At 34.2% G+C, this 26,296-nt stretch overlaps 1 protein-coding gene across 1 annotated transcript; it reads right to left on the bottom strand.

Annotated features, from left to right (window-relative positions):
- Nucleotides 1-1,040: 1,040 nt before the first annotated feature.
- On the bottom strand, nt 1,041-26,296 carry LOC149804754 (ras-related protein Rab-1A). Its single transcript, XM_089943991.1, has 7 exons — nt 26,122-26,296; nt 22,684-22,756; nt 16,412-16,459; nt 15,900-15,947; nt 14,537-14,632; nt 13,787-13,918; nt 1,041-6,141 (listed from the first exon to the last, which is right to left on the bottom strand). The coding sequence occupies exons 1-7, from the start codon at nt 26,133-26,135 to the stop codon at nt 5,944-5,946; spliced, it is 609 nt and encodes a 202-aa protein (XP_089800117.1). The 5' UTR covers nt 26,136-26,296; the 3' UTR covers nt 1,041-5,943.

Here is a 26,296-nt window from a genome sequence, read left to right as displayed (position 1 = left end):
AAAATGAAAATATCTGATCACATTTTGTCAAATGTGATTTGCCACATTCATTTCATTAAAGAAAATCAACCTTTTATTCAACTAACTTTGGCATTCCTTAGCTATTTTGCTCTTAATCCAACTCAAATACTAGTTACAGATTTTGAAACACACATCTACCAGATTGTGCACAGACATACTTCAATCAGGGAAAAAAGCATCAGAGTAATCACTAAATCAGTGTGAACAGTATCAATATGGACTGCCAACTATGCAAGATATTCTTGATAATTATAGTCTTGACTGTCCTAGCAACAAGCCACACTACACTGCTTGGTCTGACAGTAGGACCTCAACCCAACATCATGCACATCAGGGTCACTTCTTTGGATTGTAGACGACATAGGAATACAAATATACTTACCAAATCTTACTTCTTTTTTTAAAACCTATAAGAATTATTGCTTAAATATGCTTCTAAGGCTTTTGTCAAAACCATAAAAGTAAAAAACAAAAAATTCAAATCTATGAACAAAACATTAATAAAAACATCTCGGTCACATAAACCTTATCTAAATTGGGCCTCGAGACCCACCCAAGGTATCTAAATATTAATATTATTCTATTTTGGCTCAATAGTTTCTTGCTTTAATACAAGAAAGTGTGACAAACAAATGGACAGTAAGCACAACATCTTCGTCTCCCTCCATTGTGAGACAGGGGACAAATATTTCAAAATTATATAGAATTTCTAACTGCAGCAATAAACTCCTGAATTCCACCCAGACCCACAACCTAATGAACATTTTCGTCCAACAATGGTAAGCCCAGGCCTCAGTGACAATCACCAGAGGAAAATTCTTTGGGTAAACCTCAAAAGAGTGGTGTTCCCTCCTCCAGGAAGATTTACATGGAATAACCTTATGAATGAATCTAAAATAAAAATAATAATGTTATTCATATAAAGTAGGATGTGTGCAGGCAACACTAATCAAAGAAAATTTTCCGTTGTTGATACAATTGTTTAAAACCCCAACAGTCATATAAATAAAGAGGGCAGATATGTATTATACACTTTAATTACATTTTATGTTACTTTAGAAACAGTGACAATGTTTAATACAAGCCAGCTTGTTCTTTTACTTGAGGTATAGACACTCTGAAAATACAAACTCTCTTTTATGAGATATAAGTGTGTGCACAACAAGCAAAAGGTACAACAGACAAATTATTTTCAATTGTGATTAGCGAGAAAAACCACGGACAAAATTAAAATTTAAAAGATTTGCATTAATGTCAAGATCTGATGAAGGATCTATTTCCGCTGATATACAACAACCTGGCTAATGTTTAAAGATAAGAAAGATGTCCACAGCTCTCTCTTATATTTACACAATTTTAATGAGCAAAACAAAATTATTCTTCCACTTTTGTTTCTCTTAAAGAAACACATGAAAATCACTTAAAAATATGATGATTTGGGCATTCAAGTTAACAAAATAATGGAGGACAAAGATACATGAAAATTTACAGCTTTTACAGACACACTGTAATCTATTCCATTTATATTTTCCAATTTACCATATAAAGTGACAACATAATTGATGGAAAAAGCAACAGTTGATATCTTCATTTGTTAACATGGTTATGGACCTACATAGCAGGCAAATAAATCTGATCTGACACACAAAAATTAAGCACATGTGCAAAAAGGATTTTTAACTGCAGTTTTATTGGACCAAGTAGAACAGGTGCTGACCTACCAGATGTAGATAACAAAATATTTTTTTAATTGCAATAAAGTATAAGATCAGTCTAAATGTAATCTTGATAACACAAGTCTTAACATTGTTGCTGCCTCTTGACCCAGGATGCTGCAGCTCCACTGGTTGATACTGCATTATAGTGTGGACATCTCGTCATAAAATCAATTTTTCTCACTTCCTTTCAATATGACAATCTTTTTAAAGCATTTTCAAAGATTCTTCTTTAAATACATGCAAAATTAACTAGAAAATATGTGGAAGAAAACGTATTTAACTGAATAAATAATTTAATATGTTATCAGAGTACTACTATCCTACCAGAAGCAGTCAGAGCAACATTACAAACAGGGACCACAGAATTTCAAATATAAGATGCATAAAGCAATTAAAAATACATGACAATGTAATCATCTTAATTACATACTATATATGTATGTATATATATTTATGTACGTGTGTATATTTATACGTGTGTGTGTGTGTGTGTGTGTGTGTGTGTATATATATATATATATATATATATATATACATACATACATACACACACAAATATTTTATACAATGTACAAGCATGTACAGAAATCTCCACACTTCTCCCAGGACAATGAAAGACAGGTGAATGTGTCTATACCTCTGTAGCTGTAGCTAACAGTAAACTCTGTTAGAGTTGTTATACTCCAATACAGAGGCCTGTGCCTTTGATACATTCACATTCATTGTATACTATACAACTGTGAATAATGGACAATGAACCAATGCACAAACTGGTGAAGTGTAGACAAAGACCAACATGAATTGTCAAACAGTTTTCTCTGATAGCTAAATAGTACGATGAACTGCTCTTTCATGTAGAATAAATAACTACAAAATACTTTTAAGTGTAGGATACTTTGCTTTTATTCATTTCTTAAGAACAAATTAGAGACAAATGTTGTCCAAATTTTTCAGAAGGACGTGTTATTAAACCAGTATAATACAGTAGTTTATGAGGCACATTATTTAGTTGCCCAAACAAGGTAGCCAAATCAGAAAGAGTTAATCCATCTTTTCATGTACATATTAATACAACTATTTTCTTTTAAAATCTAACAAAGAATGCAAATTCTAACAATATTTTAAATGCAAGCTATTGCTTTTATCAGTTCAAATAATATGACAAAATGCAATAGAAGATGACTGATAAAAGGAGTACCATGAATGGTACATTATATGCATGCCCTGTAATTTAACACTAGGCACCAGAACTAGATGGCCAACTTTGGAGTTTATTATCCAATAGATCTCTATGACCTGGATATTTGAAGTAAACATACTATGCATAGACACTACTTTCTTATTTTACTTACAATAATCCTGACATGTAATTATGACCCTTATACCCTAGAATTTAAATGTTTCTTTATTACCTCAAGAGAAAGCCATCCAAAATGCTCAGATAAGGATCTTAATCAAGAACAAAAGTTATCTGCAAAATGAATTTTTGTTTCACACAATGATAATAATCTTCGACTTTTGATCCACAACTCATAATGAAACCCTCCACAAAATCTGGTCAAGGTATGAAGTACTGAAAGTTATTAAGCACAAATCATTCTTCTTCTTTCAAAGTGACCATCACCTCTGACCTGCTAACCTCAGTGTATTAATAAGGGATTTAAAATGTACAAGTCATCCACAAACTCTGGTGAAGGTGCAAGTTCAAGAACTTAAGTAATTTTTCAAAAACCAATTTTCTGAAGTTTGTGACTTTGACCTTTGACTCAAAAATAAACGGCCTACTTTTCTCACCAATGTATAAGTCATCCACAAACTTTGGTGGAAGTACGCAGTCAAGAACTGAAAAATATGTCAAGAAACTACTTTTCTTTTTTCAGCCAGTGACTTTGACCTCAGACCTTTTGACCTCAAATACAATAATAGGCTTCTTTCTTACCCATCCTTTAAGTCATCCTCAAACTTTACAGAAGGTACATGGCCAAGAACTGAAATATCTGTGCAGCAACCATTTGTCTTCAGTCAGTGGCCTTTGCTTTTGACCTACTCTCCCCAAAATGGATAGGCTTCTTCCCTGTTGCAAGTGAAAGCTAGGTACAAAATCTGGTCCAGTCCTGTGAATTAATGTGATTTAACAATGACATTGACCCCTAACCAGGCTTCTTCCTTACCCCAACTGCAAGCCATCAAGTTTTCTTAACTGTAGGCTATGGATGGAATGGCATCATCATAACTTAACACACTGCTGTATGGTGAATGTTCAAGAATTGACCAAAAAAATTCTATAATGGTGATACAACTTGTTTCATTGAAGGGATAAAAGTCAGTGTCTACACTCCCAGCAAAGAAACCTAGGACTGACTGTGAAGTCATTATACATAGTTACGAAGCACATGAGTATGAACAGACTTTGAACATGAATGAAAAATGTACAGGAATGCATCATATACTTCATATACACATGAAAGTGGCTATACTTACTAAAACATCATTATCTTCACAATTTCAAAAGACAAGGAAATTCTGAACAAAAAAGAAGGAAGATGACTTTTGCATGTGCACCATACACAGTTCAACTACAAAATTTCAGAAAGAACCAATGCCCCTTCTCTGGACATGTCTAGCTCAAAAAACAACATAAAAATATCCCTCTTTCTATTGATGACACGTTATAAAGTTGTAAAATGGTTTGTATTTAGATATACACCTTCAACTTTACTAGGTTACAGCAAGAAACTACAAAGCGTATCAGACCCAAATCACTTCTTATTTATTTGTCTAATATTGATAAATAGCACAAGATGTATGGGTACAGTTCTACAAAAATAGATCATTACAGAGGGCAAGGTTGTGACTTCACACTTCAGAATTTTCATCTTCAACTATTTTTTTTCAACATAAAAATAGGAACTCTAACAAGAATCAAAAAAAAAAACAACTCTCTTTCTGCATCTTTTATTATATATCAATTTTTCAACTATAAATCTTCCCAACTGCATATTTTTCTATGCTAGGGAAATGTTCCTTACACTTATACTTTCTGAGAAATAAAGTAACCTTTGGCATAATGCAGTGTCATTTAGAAATGAATATGCCAAGAACAGTGAATACTTAGAAATTTAATGTAATAAATCCAAACTAGTATATCATATCCTACACTTTATCATATCACAACTGATACTGGAAAAATGATTGAGTACATGCACCCCAACTAATTTATCCTCCAAGATAATGAACAAATGCACGCATCACCTATCAGAGTACATGCTATCCACAAAATAGGCATGTGCATTTTTGCCATAGTATCAGTGAGAATTATTAAACAATTTGGAATAAAACCAACAAGAAAATCCAGAATCATGACACACGCACTTTGGCAGTCAGATGTAGACAGCATGAATTATTAATTCAAACTGACTTTCTGTTCAAGATTCTAATTAAACAAAGCCTTAAAGCAGTGGTTCAACCCAAATTAGGGTTGCAAGGATGTTCTGAATGGTTGCCAGCATTTTTTTTTCGGGTGGCAAAACTTAAGCAAAATGTGGAAATGGGGTCATGAAAAACTATTTTTTAGTGTCTCAACCAGAAAGTGTTGGAAACCACTGCTGTAAAGTTAGCATCCATTTAATTCTGCCAAATCATATATTTTTTAAATGTTTTTCTCACCATTGCATGATTTCTTCAAAGAACTGAAATAATGGGATAAAGTTAAATATAAACTCCAATATAATGACCATGTCTAGATGATTGACATTCCAATAAGCCAATCCTTATTTCAGTTAGACCTCATTAGTACAAACCCCCCCTCTCCAACAAGACCACTTTTGTTAAGTCCCCCCCAAGTGGACTTGTCAATGCAAGGTTTAACAATACAAGGAAAAGATAAAGTGTTCATGAAAATTCTCAACTCTATATAATGCTATTACATACCAATGCTTATAACTAAGTGGTTAAAGAAAAATAATCATTAATACATTTCATAGTAGCTACAAGGTTCCATGTGTTATTGGATGTCAATCATAACCATTCATGAAACAATAAAACATTTGTTACTATAAATTTTCCAGTCTGACATTCATCATAAACCAACCTCAATATAATATGGTCAACAGAAATGGACCAAAGCTCCTTAAAGAGATTAGGTACATGTAAAATTTACACTTGACCCAGGCAATTGAAAGTCTAAATGATTAAATAAATATCCTTAACAACACCCTCCTGATGACTGTTTGACTGGCGTGCTTGGGTTTATTTTAAGATTGGTCTGTTTATCTGATGCAGGTGCTGCAGGTCCCATTCTATTCTTGATTTCAGCAGCCATCGTCATAAATGCCTGTTCAACATTTGTGGCATTCTTTGCACTGGTCTCCAAGAAGGGAATTCCAAGCTGATCAGCAAATTCCTATCAAGGAAAGGACAAGGTGTTAAAAATCAACTGATAAAGGAGACAATATGGCTAGGTTTGATTTGTGTTTGTAAAATATATATATACCCCAACTGCAGAACAAATAAGCCCAAGTCCACAAAAATTCAAAATAATACAATTCTGAAAAATTGCTGTAATGCCATGAAACTCTAACCAGATCATTTATCTATCAATACAAACATGCATACCAAGTTGCATTTGTCTCCTATGCTTAAGTTTACCTCAATTGTCCTCACAAAATTTACTGAAGAAAGTATGAAGTTTTAAAAATTGAGTTTAAACTTGTGTACCTCAAAGGGACTGAAGCCCTACTGAGTGAAAAGAATTTCCAGGATTTCAAGACCATTTCTTTCTTTTAACTGCTGAGTGTGAAAACCATCTCTAATCTTCTGGAGCGACAAGATTTTAACCCTTTATTTCATGTAAGCACCTCTGAATGCCTCTATTCCATTCTTATGGAAGAATCTTTGGACACCTGCTGTAAACGATCAACAATTTTGAGCTGGTTTTCATAGTGCCACCTTTGGGGAAAACCTCTATTAGATACTTCAATTACTGATGTGAATGACCATTATGTCAGATCACACAGTGGCTGTTTAAGCTCTAATCATAATCTATTTAAAGTAACGGGGTCGGATTCTCCACTCTCCAAAATGGAGGCCAAAGATTTCAGTACTTCTGGAGTTTGCAAGATCAGAATCACTACTATGACAGCTTCAATAACTTAGGTAAAGGCTCTGATATTGATGTAGGCAACACTGACATTTTATAATTAATCAAATTCAGATGATTTAGTGATGTAGATGGAGACAAAGAACTGGTAAATTTCAAGTATGAGATATGGCAGCTATGGTTGGTTGCTCGTCTTCACTGGCATGATGGTGAACAAGTTCTCTCAGAATTTTAAAGCACATAAATAAAAAATCTTACACGAAAAATAATTAAACTGCTATAATGAACACATTTTAGTCTGAAATCTTTCTATACATGATAAGTGTGTACCAAAAATGTAAAATGCTTAAAATTCACGTTGAACATATAAAACTTATAACAGGTAACAGGCAGGCCTATGTGTGTGAAGTCAAATAGGTAGCAGGTGCTCTATTTACAGCACACTGCACTGTATAACTCAGGTACATGTATATCAACTGCCTACAAAGCCATACTCTCTACAAGGTAAAGAGTTAAAATGAATTGCTGTGATGGTCCTATTGGATATCAGACTGGCACCATTTTAAGACAAACTAGACATCATAAGTAGTCTTTCAGTGAAAACCCCTTGTCAATATGACTTCATTCAGGAGTCGCAATAGCATGACTTTCAAAATGGCCACTGTGCCATATTGGTTGTCAGACTGGCACCATTTCAGGTTGGGCCAATCAGAAACAAGTCTTTTAGTGAAAACTTCACATTCATTGGACTATCTCTTCAGGATGAGTAGCAATAACAAGATTTTCAAGATGGCTTATGTGGTGGCCATACTATAAGTCAGATTGGCACCATTTTCAATTTGGACTATGCATCATACGAAGTCTTTCAGTGAAAAGCCTCATGTTGATAATGATAATCCATTCTGGAGGAGCAGAAATAACAAGACTGTCTACATGGGCGCTGTGTGACAATCACATTGGAAGTCAGATCAGTACCATTTTCATTTAGGACCAACTAGACATCATAAGAGTTTTTTTTGCAAATATGGTGATATGACCATCCATTTAGGAGAAATAGCAATAATAAGATTTTCAAGATGGCCACTGTGGTGGCCATATTGGGTGTCAGATCAGCACCATTTTCATTGACTACATGTACTTACCAAATGGATTGAGAAAAGTGATGACAAGTGTAATTACTTAAACATTTTCGGTAGTAGATAACATGTGGGTTTTTTTTCCAACTAATGCTGATGCAATTGATTTGGTACAGTATATTTTTTCAATCCACATGACAGATACCACAAATTGTACCCAACTGTCAAGCAAAAATTATCTATAAGTAGTTTCTAGTTTGTTACATTTTGACCCATTTATCCTTTTGATGAAGTTGATGTGAATAATATATATAAAAAATAGTCACCAAAGAACATCGATCTTTTTGCAATTAGGCCAACAATGTGAAATTAATGAAATTATGTCCATAATTGCCCATACTGCACTGAATCTTTGGGAACCAACACTAAGCTTTAAGTTTCATGAACAAGTTTTGGACTTGTACAATTAAAAAGCAATAACAAAGACAAAACTGGTGGGCCAGCTATGTGCAGACGTGGGAAGAAACTTTCTTTTCCAAATGTTGCAGTAGCAATTTCTCTAGTACATCTATCCAAATCATCATCATTTGCAATTCAGCCAAACTGCCTACTATTATGCAAACTTGTTTATTAAATGGCCATTTACCATAATTGTATTTAATGTAAAATAAAAAATATCCATTTTGTATGTCAGTTTGGTTTAGTGCTTTATCTAAATGGAATTTCTTCTTGTTCGTATTTCTTCCCACCCCTTAACTCCAACGAATTGTTTATCATGTACTATATTAGCAATAAGATGAAAACATCATATCAATCAAATATGACACATGTTTAACAAGGCTATCAAATCTATCTCGAATTGTACCGACTGCTATTAATATGTGGCTTCTTATTTATCATGACCCTAAAAAGAAACACCTGTTAGAACTTCAATAACTACTCCAAACTGCAGGTATACAAGATTTTGGCTTCAAAGGTTGTAAATCTCGGTAATTTCCAGTTTATCAATTCCAAGGTGTTCAATCTTATTGCAGTAATACTCACTCACTGACATTCAATTTCTGAAGCTTCAAGTTCATGCATGTTAATTTTGACGACAGACCATAAGACCAAAAGCACACTAATACACAAAAATATCAACTAAATTGCAGTTCTCAGTCCAGATTACAAGTCCAAAATTTGTTATTCCACAAACATTTTTCTTTTGAGTGTGTGTGTGTGATTTGGATTTTTAACTTAGCTTTAACAATTTTTCTGTCATATTGCTACGATGCCTGCAGTGTGGCAGTTTATAGTGATAACTAGAACTGTGGCAGCATGTCATCCCCCCCCCCCGTCACATTATCTTGACATCAGGCCAACCAGTCCTAACACTAACCTCTTAACTGAGCGCAATGCAAGGCAGCTGTTAGTACCATTTTTATAAAGTCTTTAGTATGACTCGGCCAGGTATCGAACCCACAACCTCCCGCATCTGAGGTGGGTGCTCTAACCACTAGGCCACCGGAGCAGTGTTTCTTTTGAAACACTAGTGATAAAACATAACAGTGAAGCTCAACACCTTCCCAACTGATCACTGTTGACAAGCATGGTGGCTAACTTAAAGTAAAAATGTTACTTCTCAGCTGGCATATGTAGTTTCACAAACAAAACAACACATAAAGACAGTAACCTTTCTCATAAAAATCACATTGTTTTTGGATTGAACAGCCACTGAAATAGGGTATTCTTTAACATGGTGTAGAAAAGTTCAGTGCAATTAAATATTATCACAAACTAATATCTTTAAGTGTTTGATTTTGTGACAGCAAGAAACATTTTCCTTCAACAGTGTCTGTTTTAAAACATCGGAGCATGACAGTGATCAGTAGCTGATAGGAACTGCTATAATTTAAAATTTTTGTCATTGTAGGGTTTAACACCATTTTTCAGCACCAGAAAGGCTATACATGGTGGCCAGTATAAATGGTGGAGGAAGAACCCAGGAATAAAAACTAATATTTAGCTTTCCATATAACGCACGAGACCAGTTTTATATGACAACATTTTCACAAACTAACAGTGTATACTTCTGAGATATTTTCATTCAACAGCCAAGGGTACATTTTGAACCAATGAAGCTCAACATTGAACAGTGTGTACATGTAGGATCTGTTCTGACTGACTTGTAGACTCGAGGCAGGAACCTCAAGAACAGGTGTAGTGGCTGACTTCAAAGTAAGAAAATCACTCCTCAGCCAATGCCTGGTGATGCACAAAGATTCATGAAATAATGTCAGGACAAAAAGTACTTCTTTTTTCATTTAGATCACTTTGTTCAAGACACGCATGGCCATTGGTAAGAGTCAATAGTCTATACAGTAAGCACAATTCCATGCATTTAAAAAAATGTTGTACTCACATGTAAACAATGTTATTTTTAAAAGTGCACATAAATCTTTACATAGGATAGCTTGTTTCTGTTTTTTTTAATTATTTTAATGTACAATGCCATGTTATTCTTGTAGTACAAACACTGGAAGAAAATACGAAATGCACATCATAATGTTCCAGTGTTCTTGATTGTACATATCTGATAAAAATGTTACCATGTTCATTTGTAATCTCTTTTCGAGTTTATATGCATTGCTGCTTTCAATAGTTTCTTTCAAGTGGGTCTTGACATTAGTATGGAGATAAAAGGAAAACAATGACAAAGTAATAACCAGTATAAAGCACTTTTCTGACAGTGAGAAAAAATATAAAAGTTACCATCTGATGCAGAATATCATGTAAATTGTTCACTTCTGCATATGCTAACAAGTACATATAAATGTAATCAATCCACAGGGATGTACTTTGTAGCAAAGCAGTATTTTCTTATGTATGCTCCATTATGGACATTAAATTCTTTCTACATTATGCATGTTTGTCTTTATGCATCCTTACGCTAGGCCACTGATAAATACAACAAATGTTACAACTACATACTCTGTACAGGTCAAGGTATAACTTGATACCTGCAATGGTCGGGTTTATTGTCGGGTTTTCTCCCATCGGGTTGTTTTAGAGTGTTGACGCACAGAGCAAATACAACAGAATCAGCCATGGGTGCTATAAACCCACTCCTGCTGCAAAAAATGTGACGGACTTCCCCTATATTGAGCTGATTTCCACTAGAATGGGGAGCAAATCCACCAATCTGAGTGGGATTCCACTGTTTCTAGTGGGCACTTAATCCCTGCTCCTCTGTCCACATCCACCAGATTGAGTGGGGAATCTGTAAAATGTGATGCACTGTATATGATGTAAACTAATATTAGTGTGCTTAAATGATTTTTTCCTTTCAGCCAGTGACCTTGACCATGGACTTTTCCACCACCCCCAAACTGATAGGGTTCTCAACTCCAAATGCAAGCCATTCACCAAGTTTAGTAACAAAATTTTTTTAAAAGTTGACAGGAAACTTGAGCTGTTGTACAGAGACCATTTTCTTATTTCAGTGACGGTGACCTTTGAACTTTTGACCCCACAACAGATATGGTACTCCCTTGTCCCACATGCAAGCTATCTGCAAAGTTTAGTAACTGTAGATGGCGAAGCATTGAAGTTATTATGCAGAAATCACTTTTCTATCATTTAGTCATCTTGACCTTTCAGCTTTTGACCCAAAAAATAACAGGTATCTTCCTTACCCCAAGTAAAAGCCATCCACAGTTTGGTAATTGCAGATGGTGGACAACTCAAGTTATTTTGCAGAAACAAAATCTGCATTACTTTCCACTGATTTTTTTTATAGCTTCCTGAGGACTTGAAAATGGGCCCCATTTTCAATAACGATATTTTTTAAATCATGCAGATTTCCTGATTTTAATGATTTACGCATGAAAGTTCTTCCCAAATGGTCTAATTCTTCACAAAAATGATTAATTCATCCCCCATTCCCACTCTTCCATGGAAAAAATGTGTACTTTCAAAAAAGTATTAAGACTACAGATGGCTAAGAATTTAGGTAATACTAGATTAAAAAGGATCTAAGAGTTGAATATGGCATACACTATACCGGCAATCAGATGATTAATTATACTCTTAAGCAAATACCAACATATCGCTACATACATGCAATCTGAATTATGTTTCAGGTACAAAAGAATTTATAAAATATTGTCACAAATTGATCTGGCAATTACCTCTGAAAAATATTTTTCTACTCTATGATACAGTAGTATCTGAACTACTATACAGCTGTTGCCAAAGTAACCACTCTGAATTGAACCAATTCCTATTAGGAATAAAGAAATGAGTTGTGTCCCTTGACTGACCTTTCAAAGCTCAAAAGATGTTAGGGCTAAATACAGAAAGTGCCTACTATTAGAAACAAGAACTATTCTTAGTAACAAAAGGATAGCATGCCAAATAGCTTGGGAGTGATTAAAAAACAAAAACAAGAGTCTGTCAATGGTACTGGCACTCTACCATCTAAAAAAAAAAAGAATCCAATACAAGACTGTTTCTTCTTTTCAACCATGGAGTGCAGACACCATCTGTTATTCTGTATCAATAGCAAAATTTAAACCATGATGGCAATATTAGATTCAAGAAAAACCATTTTCATTTAGGATAAACTGAACACTAAGAAATCTTTTGGTGAAATACCATAATGATACGACTATCCATTCAGGAGGACAAGATTTTCAAGATGGCAACTATGATGGCCGTAATGGATATCTGACGTCAGTTTTACTGAGGACCAACATGACACCACAAGAAGCCTCATGATCAAAATTATAGCTGATATGACCTCCCAATCAGGAGTAGTGATAACTTAATTTTCAAGATGATTGCCACATTGAATGCTGGACCAGCATTTTCATTTAAAAGCAACAAGACAGCTTAAGAAGCTTTTTGGTGAAAAACCTATGATGACATCATCATCCATCCAGGACAAGAAGCCATAACAAGATTTTCAAGATGGCTACCATGCTGGTCATATTCAAGGTCAGATCCTCATTTTCAGTTAAAAACTTCACATCAGTATGACTTCCAGTCCAGAAGGAGATGTACTAACAAGATTTTCAAGATGGTCAATCATCAGCCTGGCACCATTTGGATGATTAGCAATGAAAGATTTTCAAGAATACCATGACAATGGCATCATTTTCATTTAGGACCAACTTGACTTTGGGATGAACATGTGTTTTATAGCAATCTAGATCAGGAGCAATGAAAACAAGCTAGATGAACAGATGAACATATGGACCACAGGCCATTTTGAAGAAGAAGCAATGTGAAATAAACTATGAATCAACAATGTATGACTGCACTTTCTAAGTACATTCTGTCTCTCAGCTGTTCCCCAGATGTGAATCAAAAGTTCTCTGAATGTAAAATTATACACCATCTCAAAACAGATAAAAGGCAACAAGTCCATACCAAAGAAACACTATAGTATGAACTGTACAATTCTGGAAACCAGACTGGCCTGGTCTCAAAACCAGAAATCCAGCAAAGTTTGGAAAATTAAAATCTCTGCACATGGCATAAACCATACACTTTTACCCTAGTATAGGAACAAAACTTATATACACTTATAGTTCAGACAAAACTCGTTGGTTCAAACCCTACATGAAGATAAACTATAAAAATATACAGCTCAGACAAAATATTTTTTGGTGCAAACTTTAAATTCTCTACTTACTATATAAGGACAAGTTATATAAACATAAAGCTCAGAAAGAATCCCTTGGTACAAACCCTACATTATCGAACTAGTATATGAAGACAAATTATATAAACATAGAGAGAAAATCCCTTGGTTCAAACATTACTATATGAAAAAAGTCACTAATCTTAATCTTAGAAATAAATGTTAATATTTCTTCTGTGTTAATTACCTTGGCAGTGGTATAATCAACTACTTTCTTTGTTGTAAGATCACATTTATTTCCCACTAGAAGCTTGTTCACATTCTCACTGGCATATCGGTCTATTTCTTGTAGCCACTGCTTCACATTGTTAAATGACTCCTGGTGTAAAATAAATTAGAAAGAATCATTAAACTGACAAATATAAAGACAACACAGAACAACGTTGTTTCTTTATGCAAATCTTGAAAGATGCATGAATCAGTTTTCTGTAGATTTAAGTGCAATATATCCAGCCTTAAAAGAAAAGTTTGTCAAACCTAAAATGCAAAATCAAAGATCTAATGACATTATGTCTGAATATTACTCAGTTACCTATACTAAACAAGGCCTTATGGGATGATTATGCATTGAAAAAGATGTTCTACAATGACTTTCTGCAAGCTCAATGTTTATGAACAGGCAAATATTAATTTATAAAAAATATATGTATAATTAGATTATTTAGAGATGTAAAAGCTTGTTGTTGCTTTCTGATTTTTCCAATCAAAATTTGTATGTAAAAACTGATCACTGCAACTGCTTTGACCTCATTTTTGTGGCACTCACTTAATCAATAGTATGCTTCCATTAATTTATGTGGACATCTGCAGAAGCTTTACAAATTACTATTTAAGAATTTCAACAACACTCAACATTAGTATGTGTTGCATTGCTCATATTTTTACGAATTCAAAAGATTTGTTTGCATTACATATTTTTTTCAAACATTTTTCATACCTGATCTGTGACATCGTAGACGACTATAATACCATGAGCTCCTCTGTAGTAACTGGATGTTATGGTTCTGAACCTTTCCTGACCAGCTGTGTCCCACTATTAACAAAAAAAAATTCATAATTATATCTCAAAGAAAAACTAATAAACTTTGACAGATAAATTATTCTGTATATTTGATAAAGATGGCACTGAAATACTGCAACAAAATGAAATAAGCCAATGAGTTGCCCTTTGCTTTTTATAAATTTGTATTATCAAAATGGACTGAAATTGCAGTAGTAGTACAATAATCAGAATCAATTCAATCCAATCAAATTCAATTCACTGCCAATGTTTCCAGCTTAATGTAAAAGTAACATGATGCCATACTAAATATAAACAGCTATCTCCCCCCACATTAAGACATTAAGGCTTATTTATCAATACTAGAGGCTATTCCTTTCTTGCTAAATGATTAGACTGGGATTATGAAGGCCAACATATAAAAGTTTCAGTGTCCATTACAATTAATTATATATTCATGCTTAAGCTGCATTTTCCTTTCATTGTAAATGTTATCATAATTACATAGTCAAAATTAAACAGGTCCTGAATTGAAGCACTTTTTAAAAACCTGTTACATTTATATAAGTTAGCACATACCTCCACCTCCCCCATCCATCATAGTATCTAACATCAGTGATTAAATAACACAGAAAAACTTCAAAAACTCTTTAGTGCTGTGGCCCAAATATTAAATTCAAATCTTAGACCGTGCAGAGTTTTTGGAAGTTGCAGACAAGAAGACTACTTTTCAGATGAAGATATTCGATCCTTTAAGTGGTGCCAAATATGTGACTAACTTGTATCTGAACTATCAACGTTTTACAGTATGTAGTCCATGGTTATTGATCTCATTCATTTTCAGTCACAAAATTTCAAATCCACACAAAATACATTGTTTTAGAACTTAAATTACATGCACCATTTGGAGAGAGATTCAAAAGACGATTTTGTTCAGAGATGCCTACTTTGAACACAGACAGAAAAGATATGAAACAAAATGCAACAAGAAAAACCCATTGATAATTTTAACTCTCTGTGAAAATTCAAATGTACATGATCTAAGCACTAAGAAGTCAATAGTGCCAAGTAATATTCATATTGCAATAAAAAAAATGGGGGGGGGAGTTGGTCTCTTTAGAATTTATAAGTATTAAGATTGGTTCCATGCTAAGAGATCAAATAAGCCAAATTTCTCCCAAATATGCCAAGTACAAAAGAAGTATGCATGTGAAACTTTCTCAAAAGCAACCTCAACTAGTTTATGACATTTACATTTTTTTTATATGATAACAACATAATTTTAAAGAAATATACTTACTATCTGTAGTTTTATTGTTTTCCCATCTAGTTCTATTGTTCTTATTTTCTGAAAAGGAAGAATGTTGTACATATTCTTGTGAAAATATAAGAATAACATCTATAAAGTTTAACAGTGGTTGTAATTTTAGCGCAAACCATATTTCTCACTCATGCCCAAAAAGTTGTATCCATTTTGTATCTGACATGAAAACATTTTAATACTGATAACAAAGCCACCACCACAGTCACTGTGACACCAATGTATCTCCTTTCTTTACACAGGTGAGACAATTAGGATTTAAAACAATGAAATCAATACTTAAATATTATCATTTCAAAATTAACTGTCAAAGAGTGGTTGATAATTCATTTTGGGGTTAAATTTGTGTTATCATTTTTTAAAACAAACTGACTGTAAAAGGTCATGTTAGCAACATCTGAAGACACTATTCTATAACTAAGAAATTAAATTATAAATACAAGTAAAAACATTCATGACTTGGCATCAGTTTTCCATTATCAGATACTTACAAAATCTACACCAATAGTACTGATATAGCTTTCTGTATAGGTGTCATCCTGAAAAGGAGAAAATAAAGCATAAACTTCTAGAAACTTGGAACATTTCTTTTTCCAATACTTCCAAACATAGTATAATCAAAACAAAGAAAAAGAAACCCAAGCAGGCATGGTATTACTCGTCTAATATAATTGAACAGCTGACCACTTGACAAAGCAGACTTATTTAGTATTCTAAGAACATATACCTATGCAAAACTATCCCCATGCTTTATATTGCATCATGTAGATCATACCCATTTTACTAAAGTCTAATAAAAGAAAGTCGGAAGATAAAGGCACAATTAATATGCAGTCTAGAACCCATGCAAGATTTTATAACATAAACCTAGTTGCCATGTTTCATCAAGATTGGATGACAAGCATAGTCTCTAATCCTGATATTAGCATGCCCATCCAATCAGCTGTAGAATCATCTCATTAATACAAGCAGATATCACTTATTATAGAACCAGTCAAAGACAATGGAGACGTAAACTTGCTTATCACAGTGAACAGAATCTAACTGAAAGTCTCCAGCATGGTAACAAGCTTAACCAATCAGATACAAGATTACCTCATAAAATGACACAAATTTTCTTCATAATCAAATTCATCCTGTATCTTTACAATCAAAAGCAGGAACATATCATTAATACTAATGAATTTCGCTCTATTTATGATATAAACATACATACTATGTTTTGTAAAAAGTTCATAATGCAAGTCCCTTAACTCTTTACCTTCTGCTGACATATGCAACCATAAAAATAACCTTGTAACCACAGAGACGCATAACAAGCTGCTAATAATATTCTCTCCGTCCCAGCTGGCTCATATATGCGTTTCCGGCCAAGGGTTGGGAAACCACAGATACGCATATACACATTTCATATAAAAGCTTTGTATTGGAGAAATTACAAACAGCCGTTCTTTTTTAAAACACTTAGCCAATGAAAATAGTCCTTACAAAAAATGATGAACATATTTTATTAGCAGTTTTACAGCATATAATCAGGAAATTCTATTGAAAACAATGAATTCAAAATAAGTCATATAAACATTCTGACAAAGGCTGATGCTACAGCCATACTGGATGTGCGAGCTGTACCATTTTTATTTAGGATCAAGTCTGCATATAAAAGGAGGTCTTCTGGTAAAAATCCCATATCAATTAGACTTTTCATTCAGGAGAATAGCCATAACAAACTATTCAAGATAGCTTTTGTGGCAGCTTTTTGGACATCAGATCAGCACCATTTTCCTTTATGATCAACTAGACTCCACAGCCTTTGTCAGAATCTTTATATCACTTCTTTTGAATTCATAGCAGTATCAACATGGACTTCTTTTACTGAAAGACTTGCACTATTTACTTCACCCTCAGTGAAAATGGTTATGTTTAGAAATCCGTTATGGCTGCCACAATGGCTATCTTGAAAATCTTGTCACTACTTTTAGATGACAGGCTATATTGACAATGTGTTTGCACCAAGGACAACCAAAATGGCTTCTCCCAAGTTCTTGAAAAGTCAGCATGAATTAGAGATGAGTATTGCCAGGAAGAAAAAAAAAGCACACTGCAAAATATTGCAATACAGCAGGTTTGTGTTGCAAAACTTATCAATACACATTAGTTACTGACAGCATCTATGCTTCTAATGTTAATTCTGCTTATTTATAACTGTAATAATGAATAATTTATTGCAGGTAATATAATCTGAACAAAAAAATAAAATGTTGCTTTCTATTTTATCAAAACACTTAATAAATATAATAACTAGATAAATGATTTTGAAAATTTGTAGAGGAGTTGCAGTATTCTTTTGCTTATTCAAAAAGGTCTTTTGGTCAACAAACATGATTAAAAGTTACATATACTGTAATCCAATCAAGACAAGCAACAAAAAAGTATGTAAAAAAACATGTAATCAGATTTTCTCATCGACAAACGTTTTGCTTCAATTTGAAAATGAACAAATAATACAGGAGATTAGTAATATCATTAATTCCAAACCAATGTTGGTTCAACCCATGAGACTAACAACTGTTGGTTGTTAATGTAACTTTACTAGCATGATTTTATGTCCTCTCTGACTTAAATACATATCTGGGATAATTTTCTTGGAGAACTTTTCAAGATGATACATCTCACTGATCAAGCACAAATCCAACGTTTAAAATTCCCTTTTCTTGACACAACAATGTCTGGACAGAAGCCATAAATAATGAAACTGGCAATGTTATAAGTGGTAACTGTGACTCTTTGTGATGAATATTTATATTCAGTCTGTGTGACGAAGATTTGTGTTTAGTCTGTGCATCTAACATACCTGCAATTGTTTTTTTGCGAACCTGAAACGTTCTTTATTGGACCATTCACCGGTTGTGTCTGGAATTGTCTCATGTTGTAGCATACTAATGATGGACTGTAAATGAATTTTGAGGTTTGTCTTCCATCTACGTTTGATTCTGGTTTTGACGTATTAAGCACAGTGAGTTTTGTAAACTGTAATAGTACCAAACTCTTTTTTTTAGGAAAAAATTATTGAATGTTTGCTTTTGGGTTCTACATAAACTCATATTCTGATGCTGCCATGTTGGTAATGGTGCTATGCCTAATGGAGGACAATGGTCTGCTCTCTCTAAGTTAGTTCTGGATGGTCTAGTGTAGGTGAACAACAAAAATAGGGTACACGGGTATTTCTATACTCGTATCTTGATATATTGTATTAGGCATTTTGTACTGCAATTTACCAGTATATATATTACACCCTTAGCCTGAATTAGTGTAAAGTATGCTATCTTAAGCTGTTATTTAAAGTACACTATCTTTAGCTGTTATTAAAATAGGGAAAACAAATTTTGCCAGACTATAATCTGAATAAACCTCCCCGTTCATATGTACAATCAAAAAGCACAAATGAGACAAAAGATGCACAGAACTTAGTTCATTTATTGATTTATCATTTCAAACCTGATTATGCCCAGGTGTGACCTTAACACAGTTATCCTCTGCGCATTTCAGTCCAAACGGAAGTTTCAGTGTAAAAGACGACATTTTTTGCCAGTCATTTCCAGTTCTTGGAAAAGTCTATTTTCAATGAAGGGGTATATGCATGACTACACATGTAGGTACATAGAAAGAAAATACTATGTAATCTGCTTCCGATATTAACAATGTGGAATTGAGCATAGGAAAATAAAGACAACTACAAATTCGCCTTTCACGTGGATTTAACAAGCAGCGTAATTTCTATGTATATGTGCAAAGAGATATAGCTCTAAACTCTCCCATAGTGTACACAACATGGTGCAGAATTAGTATGGAAAATCTGTTAAGCATGAAAGGAGCAGAGAATACCAATGTTAGGGTGCTTCAGAGACCCCCAGATTTTTTATTTCACCCCCAGTTTTGATATCAAAGTTTGTTTTTTTACTCATTCTCAACACCACAGGGAATTTTGACCCCCAGCCTTGCACTCCTAGGGGATACACTGGCATAAGAAATACAAGGACTTTGGTAAATAGCCATTATAACCAGTGAGGAAAACCTTGTGTGTCATCTTGGTGAAAATACAATAATGAGATCACCATCCACTATGGAGATGTCGCAATAACAAGATTTTCAAGATAGCCAAGCTGCTGTTGTTGTTATAGGATTTAACGCCATTTTTCAGCACACGATAGGCTATATATGGCGGCCAGTATTAATGGTGAAGGAAGAACCCGGGAAAACCCCAGAAAGAACCACCGACCCACGAGAAGCTACTCCGAGCTGCTGTGGTGGCCATATTGGGCACCAGATTAGCACCATTTTTATAGAAGATGAAAAAAATCATAAAAAGTCTTCCAATGAAAACCAGATGACAATATTACTTTCTGTTGAGAGGTAGCAATATGCATCTGAGCAGCACCATTTTCATTCCAAGCCAACTACATCATGGGCGGAATGTGCATATAAAGCTTCAAAGCAATCCTCAAAATAGTTTCTTTTCTCTACTACTGATATATTTATCCACTGCACACGTTCCTTGGCTCTGCAGTGACCAATAAATCCGCTTGTAAATAAGCACAGCTATCCGCTTGCCTGTTATGTGCTTTAGACCTCAACGATGGATAGATCCACTGTGTATGTTCATTTTACAAATGATGCAATTCATCAACAATTGGCAGTAAAAGAACATTCATCCAATCAAAATGTACAAATGATGTTCTTGCTGAGTAAGTCTTCATACTAAATATGGCTGTTGACATGGGAAATGGGTTTTTGTTAAGGAATCTAAATAGTAATTTTTAGGTTTCAGAGGACAAGATTCATATTATTGACTAAAGAGGCTCTAGCAGTGACATATAATTATCATCTCTGTCCAGTCTGTTGGAAATCAAGACAAAATCAGACAATAAAAACAATGAATGGTGGATAAGAGGAAAACAATGAAAGACTTGTTTTATTTAAATATTTTGCCCTGGTATTAAATCCAAGATCATGGATGACACCACAAGCTAATGAGCAAAATGTAAGAAGAAGCATGACAAGGAGATTTGAAAATAAATATGCATGGTGTCTATAATGTGCAACCAGTGTGATGTTTGTGTTTGTGTACAACAAAACTGCTTTTACAAAAAATATCACCAACAGCAAATTAAGAACTAATAGAAAACAATGACCATTTAAACAATTGTAAATAATTATGTGTACGGATCTCGCACATCACTGTATAAAATGATGACAGGCAAATTATAGTGTAACAAATAGTTATGTTCAATGCTCAATTGATGGAGTTTTTTCATCAATCTTGTGGAAGTCAGTGGGATAAGTGTGTTGTGGATTTTTAGTGTAGCTTTAACAATTTTTCAGTCATATCACTTCAATGTCTGCAGTGTGGCAGTTTATAGTGATGTCTAGCACTGAGGCATCATGCTGCAGCCATGTAGCACGAGTCCCAGTCAGTCACATCCTGACACCAGGCCAACCAGTCCTAACATCTTAATGCTACGCACCTAGCGAGGCAGCTGTTAGTACCATTTTTACAAGTCTTTGTATGACTCGGTCAGGGTTTGAACCAGTTCCCTCCCACATTCGAGGTGGATGCTCTAACCACTATGCCACCAGATCGGTCATTGGGACAAAAGAATCACAAGACAAAAAAGTGGTTATAGCTTTTATGTATGCATGGTTTTAGTATATGAAAGTCAATTATAAATAAAATAACTACAAACATTTGGCCCATATCACCAAATTATCAACTGAAAGCTATCATTTGGCTGCAGCAGCATCAGGTTCTGGTAGTCAGCCCCCAAATGAGCTACAGTAGTGACCTCAGCAGCCAGGATGAGCAGTGAGCCACTACAGCAGCACTCGTAGTTAAAAGAGTTGAGAGTAATGATAACAAACTTGTGCGAACAGCCAGTTGAAGAAGAAAAAGGTTATCCCATACGCTTCTGGAAAATATCCAGTATAGCTAAAAATTACCAAGCTAAAATATTATTTCAGAATAAACAAAGATAAAGTTAATGTTAAACATGATATGCACCAAGTACTGTAGGCCTATTTGAAGCCCTATATATCCACATTAAGAAAACAACAAAAAATTGAGTGTTTCCAATTGGCTGTCCATCCCCATTTCTCACTGTGGAAATCTGCACCCTCATCCCCCCCACATATCCATCTCTCTCTCTCTCTCTCTGTATATATATATATATATATATATATATATATATATATATATATATATATATATATATATGTATGTTATATATGTGTGTGTGTGTGTGTGTTTAAATTTCTTAAATGACCACTTTATGCTGACTTCTCACTCTCTCCCCACCTCAAAGCTCTATTCTGGTAAATAGGTCAGATATAATTTTGTGATATTAATTAGGGCTGCTCCCCGTTGCTCCAAAATTTAAATATTAAAATATCCCAATCAAAAATTTCTAAATCTTGTTTGCCAGAACCCTTCCTTCATTCCATTCCTATCCATTACATGTGATAGGAATGGAAGCCATACTTTTACCTTTTTTCTTCAGCAGAAGTCATCTTTGCCATACAAGATTGCTAAATGCATTTAATCATAATCAAGTCATGGTCCAAGCTTGAACTGTCTAAACTGTCACAATGAGGATAATACAAAATTGCAGGTGACATCCTTCTTCCTTTGAAGTGTACTTTAGTACACATATACCATGAGCAGCCATACTCAACACCTATATGAAACGTATCAATCCAACATTCAACTTACTGCAAACCGTAGGAGTAAACATGACTTTCCAACGCCTGAGTCACCAATCAGCAACAACTTGAACAAATAATCACTGAAAATAGAAAATAAGAATTAAGATGTTGAACTTGTTAACTCTTCAGTACACGAATCATACACTAATCTGAGAGGAACTCATCAGCATGATGCTCACTACAGCTGTGGTATACTGTACATCATCTGATTGAAATTAAAACATTATTTCTTTGACATATTTCAATCACCTTAGATCAGTAAAATATGTTATCCCTTTTATACAGGATGTGATTACAGTCATACTTTACCTTTTAATACAGGATACAATTTCAGTCCAATTTTCATTATAATCCATCTACCATTTCACAGAAGAATGCATTAAACTATGTCATTATTTTATGTGTTCTGTTTTGAAAAGGAGAAAATAAAGGTAAACGGTACACAAATGCTATATTATATGCAGTGCCAATGCAAATTTAAAAATAAAAATAAAATAAGAACTGACAAAAACTCGATTTAAAAACATAGTTTTAACATGCGGATATCAGAATGATCGACAGTATTCAAGACCTGAGTGATGTCAGTGTATGCCAAATTAGTAAAAATAAAATATAAACAATTTCATGTGGAAAACTGTCATTTTAAGCAGTGGGGATTGTTATCTTTACTTCATCAAACTGAACTACCCTTACGACAAGTTGTTACTGAAAGTTTAATTTCAAACATGAGTTTTAACATGCAGGGATGTCTCTGAGGCGCAATTATGGGTAAAGGGAAATTCTGGAGATCTATTAATGTATGCTAACTTGAAATTATTATTCATAATACAAGATGGTCCTTTAAGTTAATGTTAATTTATTTTAAATGATATTAAATGATCTGAGATTACATATAGCATTCTTACTACATAAACGTTCAGATACTTCTCTCAAATATAATCATCCTCTGAACCACACCACACCTCATATAAGGTCACTTTATGGTGCCAAATGGGTGGACTCATAATATGTGGACTAGTGTATGGTAGAAATAACTGACCCTAAATGTTCTATTCCAAAAGACAGATCAGAGTTTTAAATAGATTTCAAAACTTAAAGTCATTTGACCCTTGACACCCAAATCTCATGAGTCAAAAATGGAATCACAAAAGTAATTGCTTTTGGTCATGATCTTGTAACTGGGATTATTTGTTATTCATGGAGAAAACTCATTTCTTCTCTAATGTTCAATAAAGGGTACATTTGAACAGTATTCTGTTACTGTTAATTAAGATTTCGTACAACTTCAGATTTATTCTCCTTCTCCTCACAATTCTGATATGTACTCATCTTTTTGTCTCGGAGTATAAGGGTCAGAATGTTCATTGACGACAGGTCATTCCCTGACAAAGACAGGAATGAATATATACTTCTTGAGCCAACGTGATTACTTAATAACAAGCCAGAACATGACAATTTAATGAAGAAGGAAAAGATGAATCATGTTAGATCCCTTTATTAGAAACAGAAGTGGCTTCCATTTGATTTTAGCAGCTGCAGTGAGATCTTGACTGGATCATTATACACAGAGTTTCATCTGACCCTTGTCACCACATTTTTGATATCTGGACATTTATGTTGGGGTGTAGGGTCAGAGTCCATTCCTAATCGAAAAGTTGGAATTCACCGACAACATATGGTGTCAGCATGGGGTAGCTGTTATTAGCAGGCCCAGCAAACTTTAACAATCTTTCATCGAGATATACCTGCATAAAAGCTGTAGCAATGATTTATTTTCCCTAATATCGTGAACATAGCATTTGTCATGTCTTTAATCCACTGACAGACGAGATGAAAGTACATCGTTGCTGAAATTTGACCTGGATCTGGCCATTTGCATACAGAGTCACATAACTATACAAATCTTGCAAGCTATATGTGAATGACATCAGAGGTCATATAGTCATGTGATATCAACAACAAACAAATTTCCAAAGTTGTTATACATAGAATTTGGACATATTAAATAGAAGTTACTTAATGTTTGCAAAAAAATATAATGCACACTTAATTCTCAACATATTTATTCTAAGAACAATGACCAGAAACCTGTCAGTATCACAGCAGGGTGGAGAAAACCATTTTCAAGAAGTATCGAGCATGTGTCAGTGATGTTTTTGTTGGTGTCACATGAATACCACACTGACATGTGCTCCGTGTATTGACTCTGGTTTTCTTCAAAATGCTTCAACAATTACAGATTTTCTGTTGTTGTTTTCACAATAAATATTCTGAACAGTTTGTTTTTTCATTTTTCAATAAATATTAAGTGACTATCATTTATATGTTTGATTTGTTCTCCTACAGCAACATCAGAAAAGGTTTATTGTTGATATCACGTGACTGTATGACCTCTGATGTCACTGACATGTAGGTTGCGAGAGTTGTGTAGTCACATGACTAGGAATGCAAATGGCCAGCACCAGGTCAAATTTCAGCAACGATGTACTTTCATCTTGCCTGTCAGAGGATTACAGATGTAACGAATGCTATGATCGCAATTTCTGAGAAAATAATTCATATCTCCTATTGATTTGATGCAGGCATATCTCGATGAGTGTGTGAGATTTAGATTTTTAACATAGTTTTAACTCTTTTTCAGTCCTATCTCGATGAAAGGTCATTTGCTGGGCCAGCTAGTAAGCGGCTACCTTATGACAAAAACCAAATGGTGTCAGCAAATTCCAACTTTTTTTATAGGGAACAGACACCCTAACAAAAATGTCCAAATATCATAAATGGGTGGCAATGGTCAGAGAAAACTTGGACTACAGCATACACTGTAATATGGTTATCCTTTGGGTCAGTGAAAACAAAAATAAAAAAATTTCAAGCTCTGAAAATCTAGTTATCATAGATGGGTTATTACCTCATCCATACATGTGACGTGGATTGTTGAAAATAAGATCTGAGATGCCAAGCTTATTATTGATTTGGTTCATGATAACACTGGATCAAGTGCTTGTGTTGTAAATGGGGAGGAGTCGGACAAGGTAACAAAAATACTCTACTGCATCACGATTATACACATTGTTAAATGTGCACGCATTATGCTTTATTTCATTTTCTCACATTGGCGAAATTTAATTCCATGAAGTGCTCTATCAGGCTGCCAGGTGGCAGCTTCCTGACAATTCGCTTTCTTGTTATGATTGACGACACCTCCCCTTTCTGATGTCGCTTTACGCGACACCCTTGGCCCATTATATGAAACATACAAACTTTCAACGTTGATCAATTTCATTGCTGAATTTTCAAAATCTATCAAGAATCCATGTAAACGAAACTTAACAATATCTATATATACTCGTATGATTCGCCAGCTGATTGGTACAGATCATTGTACAATGATCCAATGATGACGTTGTCAACAACTTCTTTTCACAAATAAACCCTTCATACTTACTATTCTGGATTCATCCTTGGTTAAGTCTCTGTATATACAAAATATGTCTATACCGGAATATAAGTTTAAATATTTGTCTTTGATTAAGTTAGTCAATCCCACAGACGTAGTTAGTGCCTTAGCACTCCAAGATGGCTTCCTTCTTCCGATTTTCAATCACTAGTAGAGGGGTATG

Source organism: Sinohyriopsis cumingii, chromosome 2 (genome assembly GCF_028554795.1).
Source record: "Sinohyriopsis cumingii isolate HCF-2022 chromosome 2, ASM2855479v2, whole genome shotgun sequence".
Lineage (NCBI taxonomy): Eukaryota > Metazoa > Mollusca > Bivalvia > Unionida > Unionidae > Sinohyriopsis > Sinohyriopsis cumingii.
The sequence above is the reverse complement of the archived record's forward strand: the minus strand, read 5'-3'. Positions and strand labels throughout refer to the sequence as shown.

Excerpts from the sequence above, each read along its gene's own strand:
- LOC149804754 (XM_089943991.1), bottom strand. Across the intron at positions 16,460-22,683 it reads GTTTACTCCTACGGTTTGCA|GATGACACCTATACAGAAAG; the intron begins GTAAGTTGAATG and ends TCTCCTTTTCAG. Across the intron at positions 13,919-14,536 it reads TCTACGATGTCACAGATCAG|GAGTCATTTAACAATGTGAA; the intron begins GTATGAAAAATG and ends ATTTTACACCAG.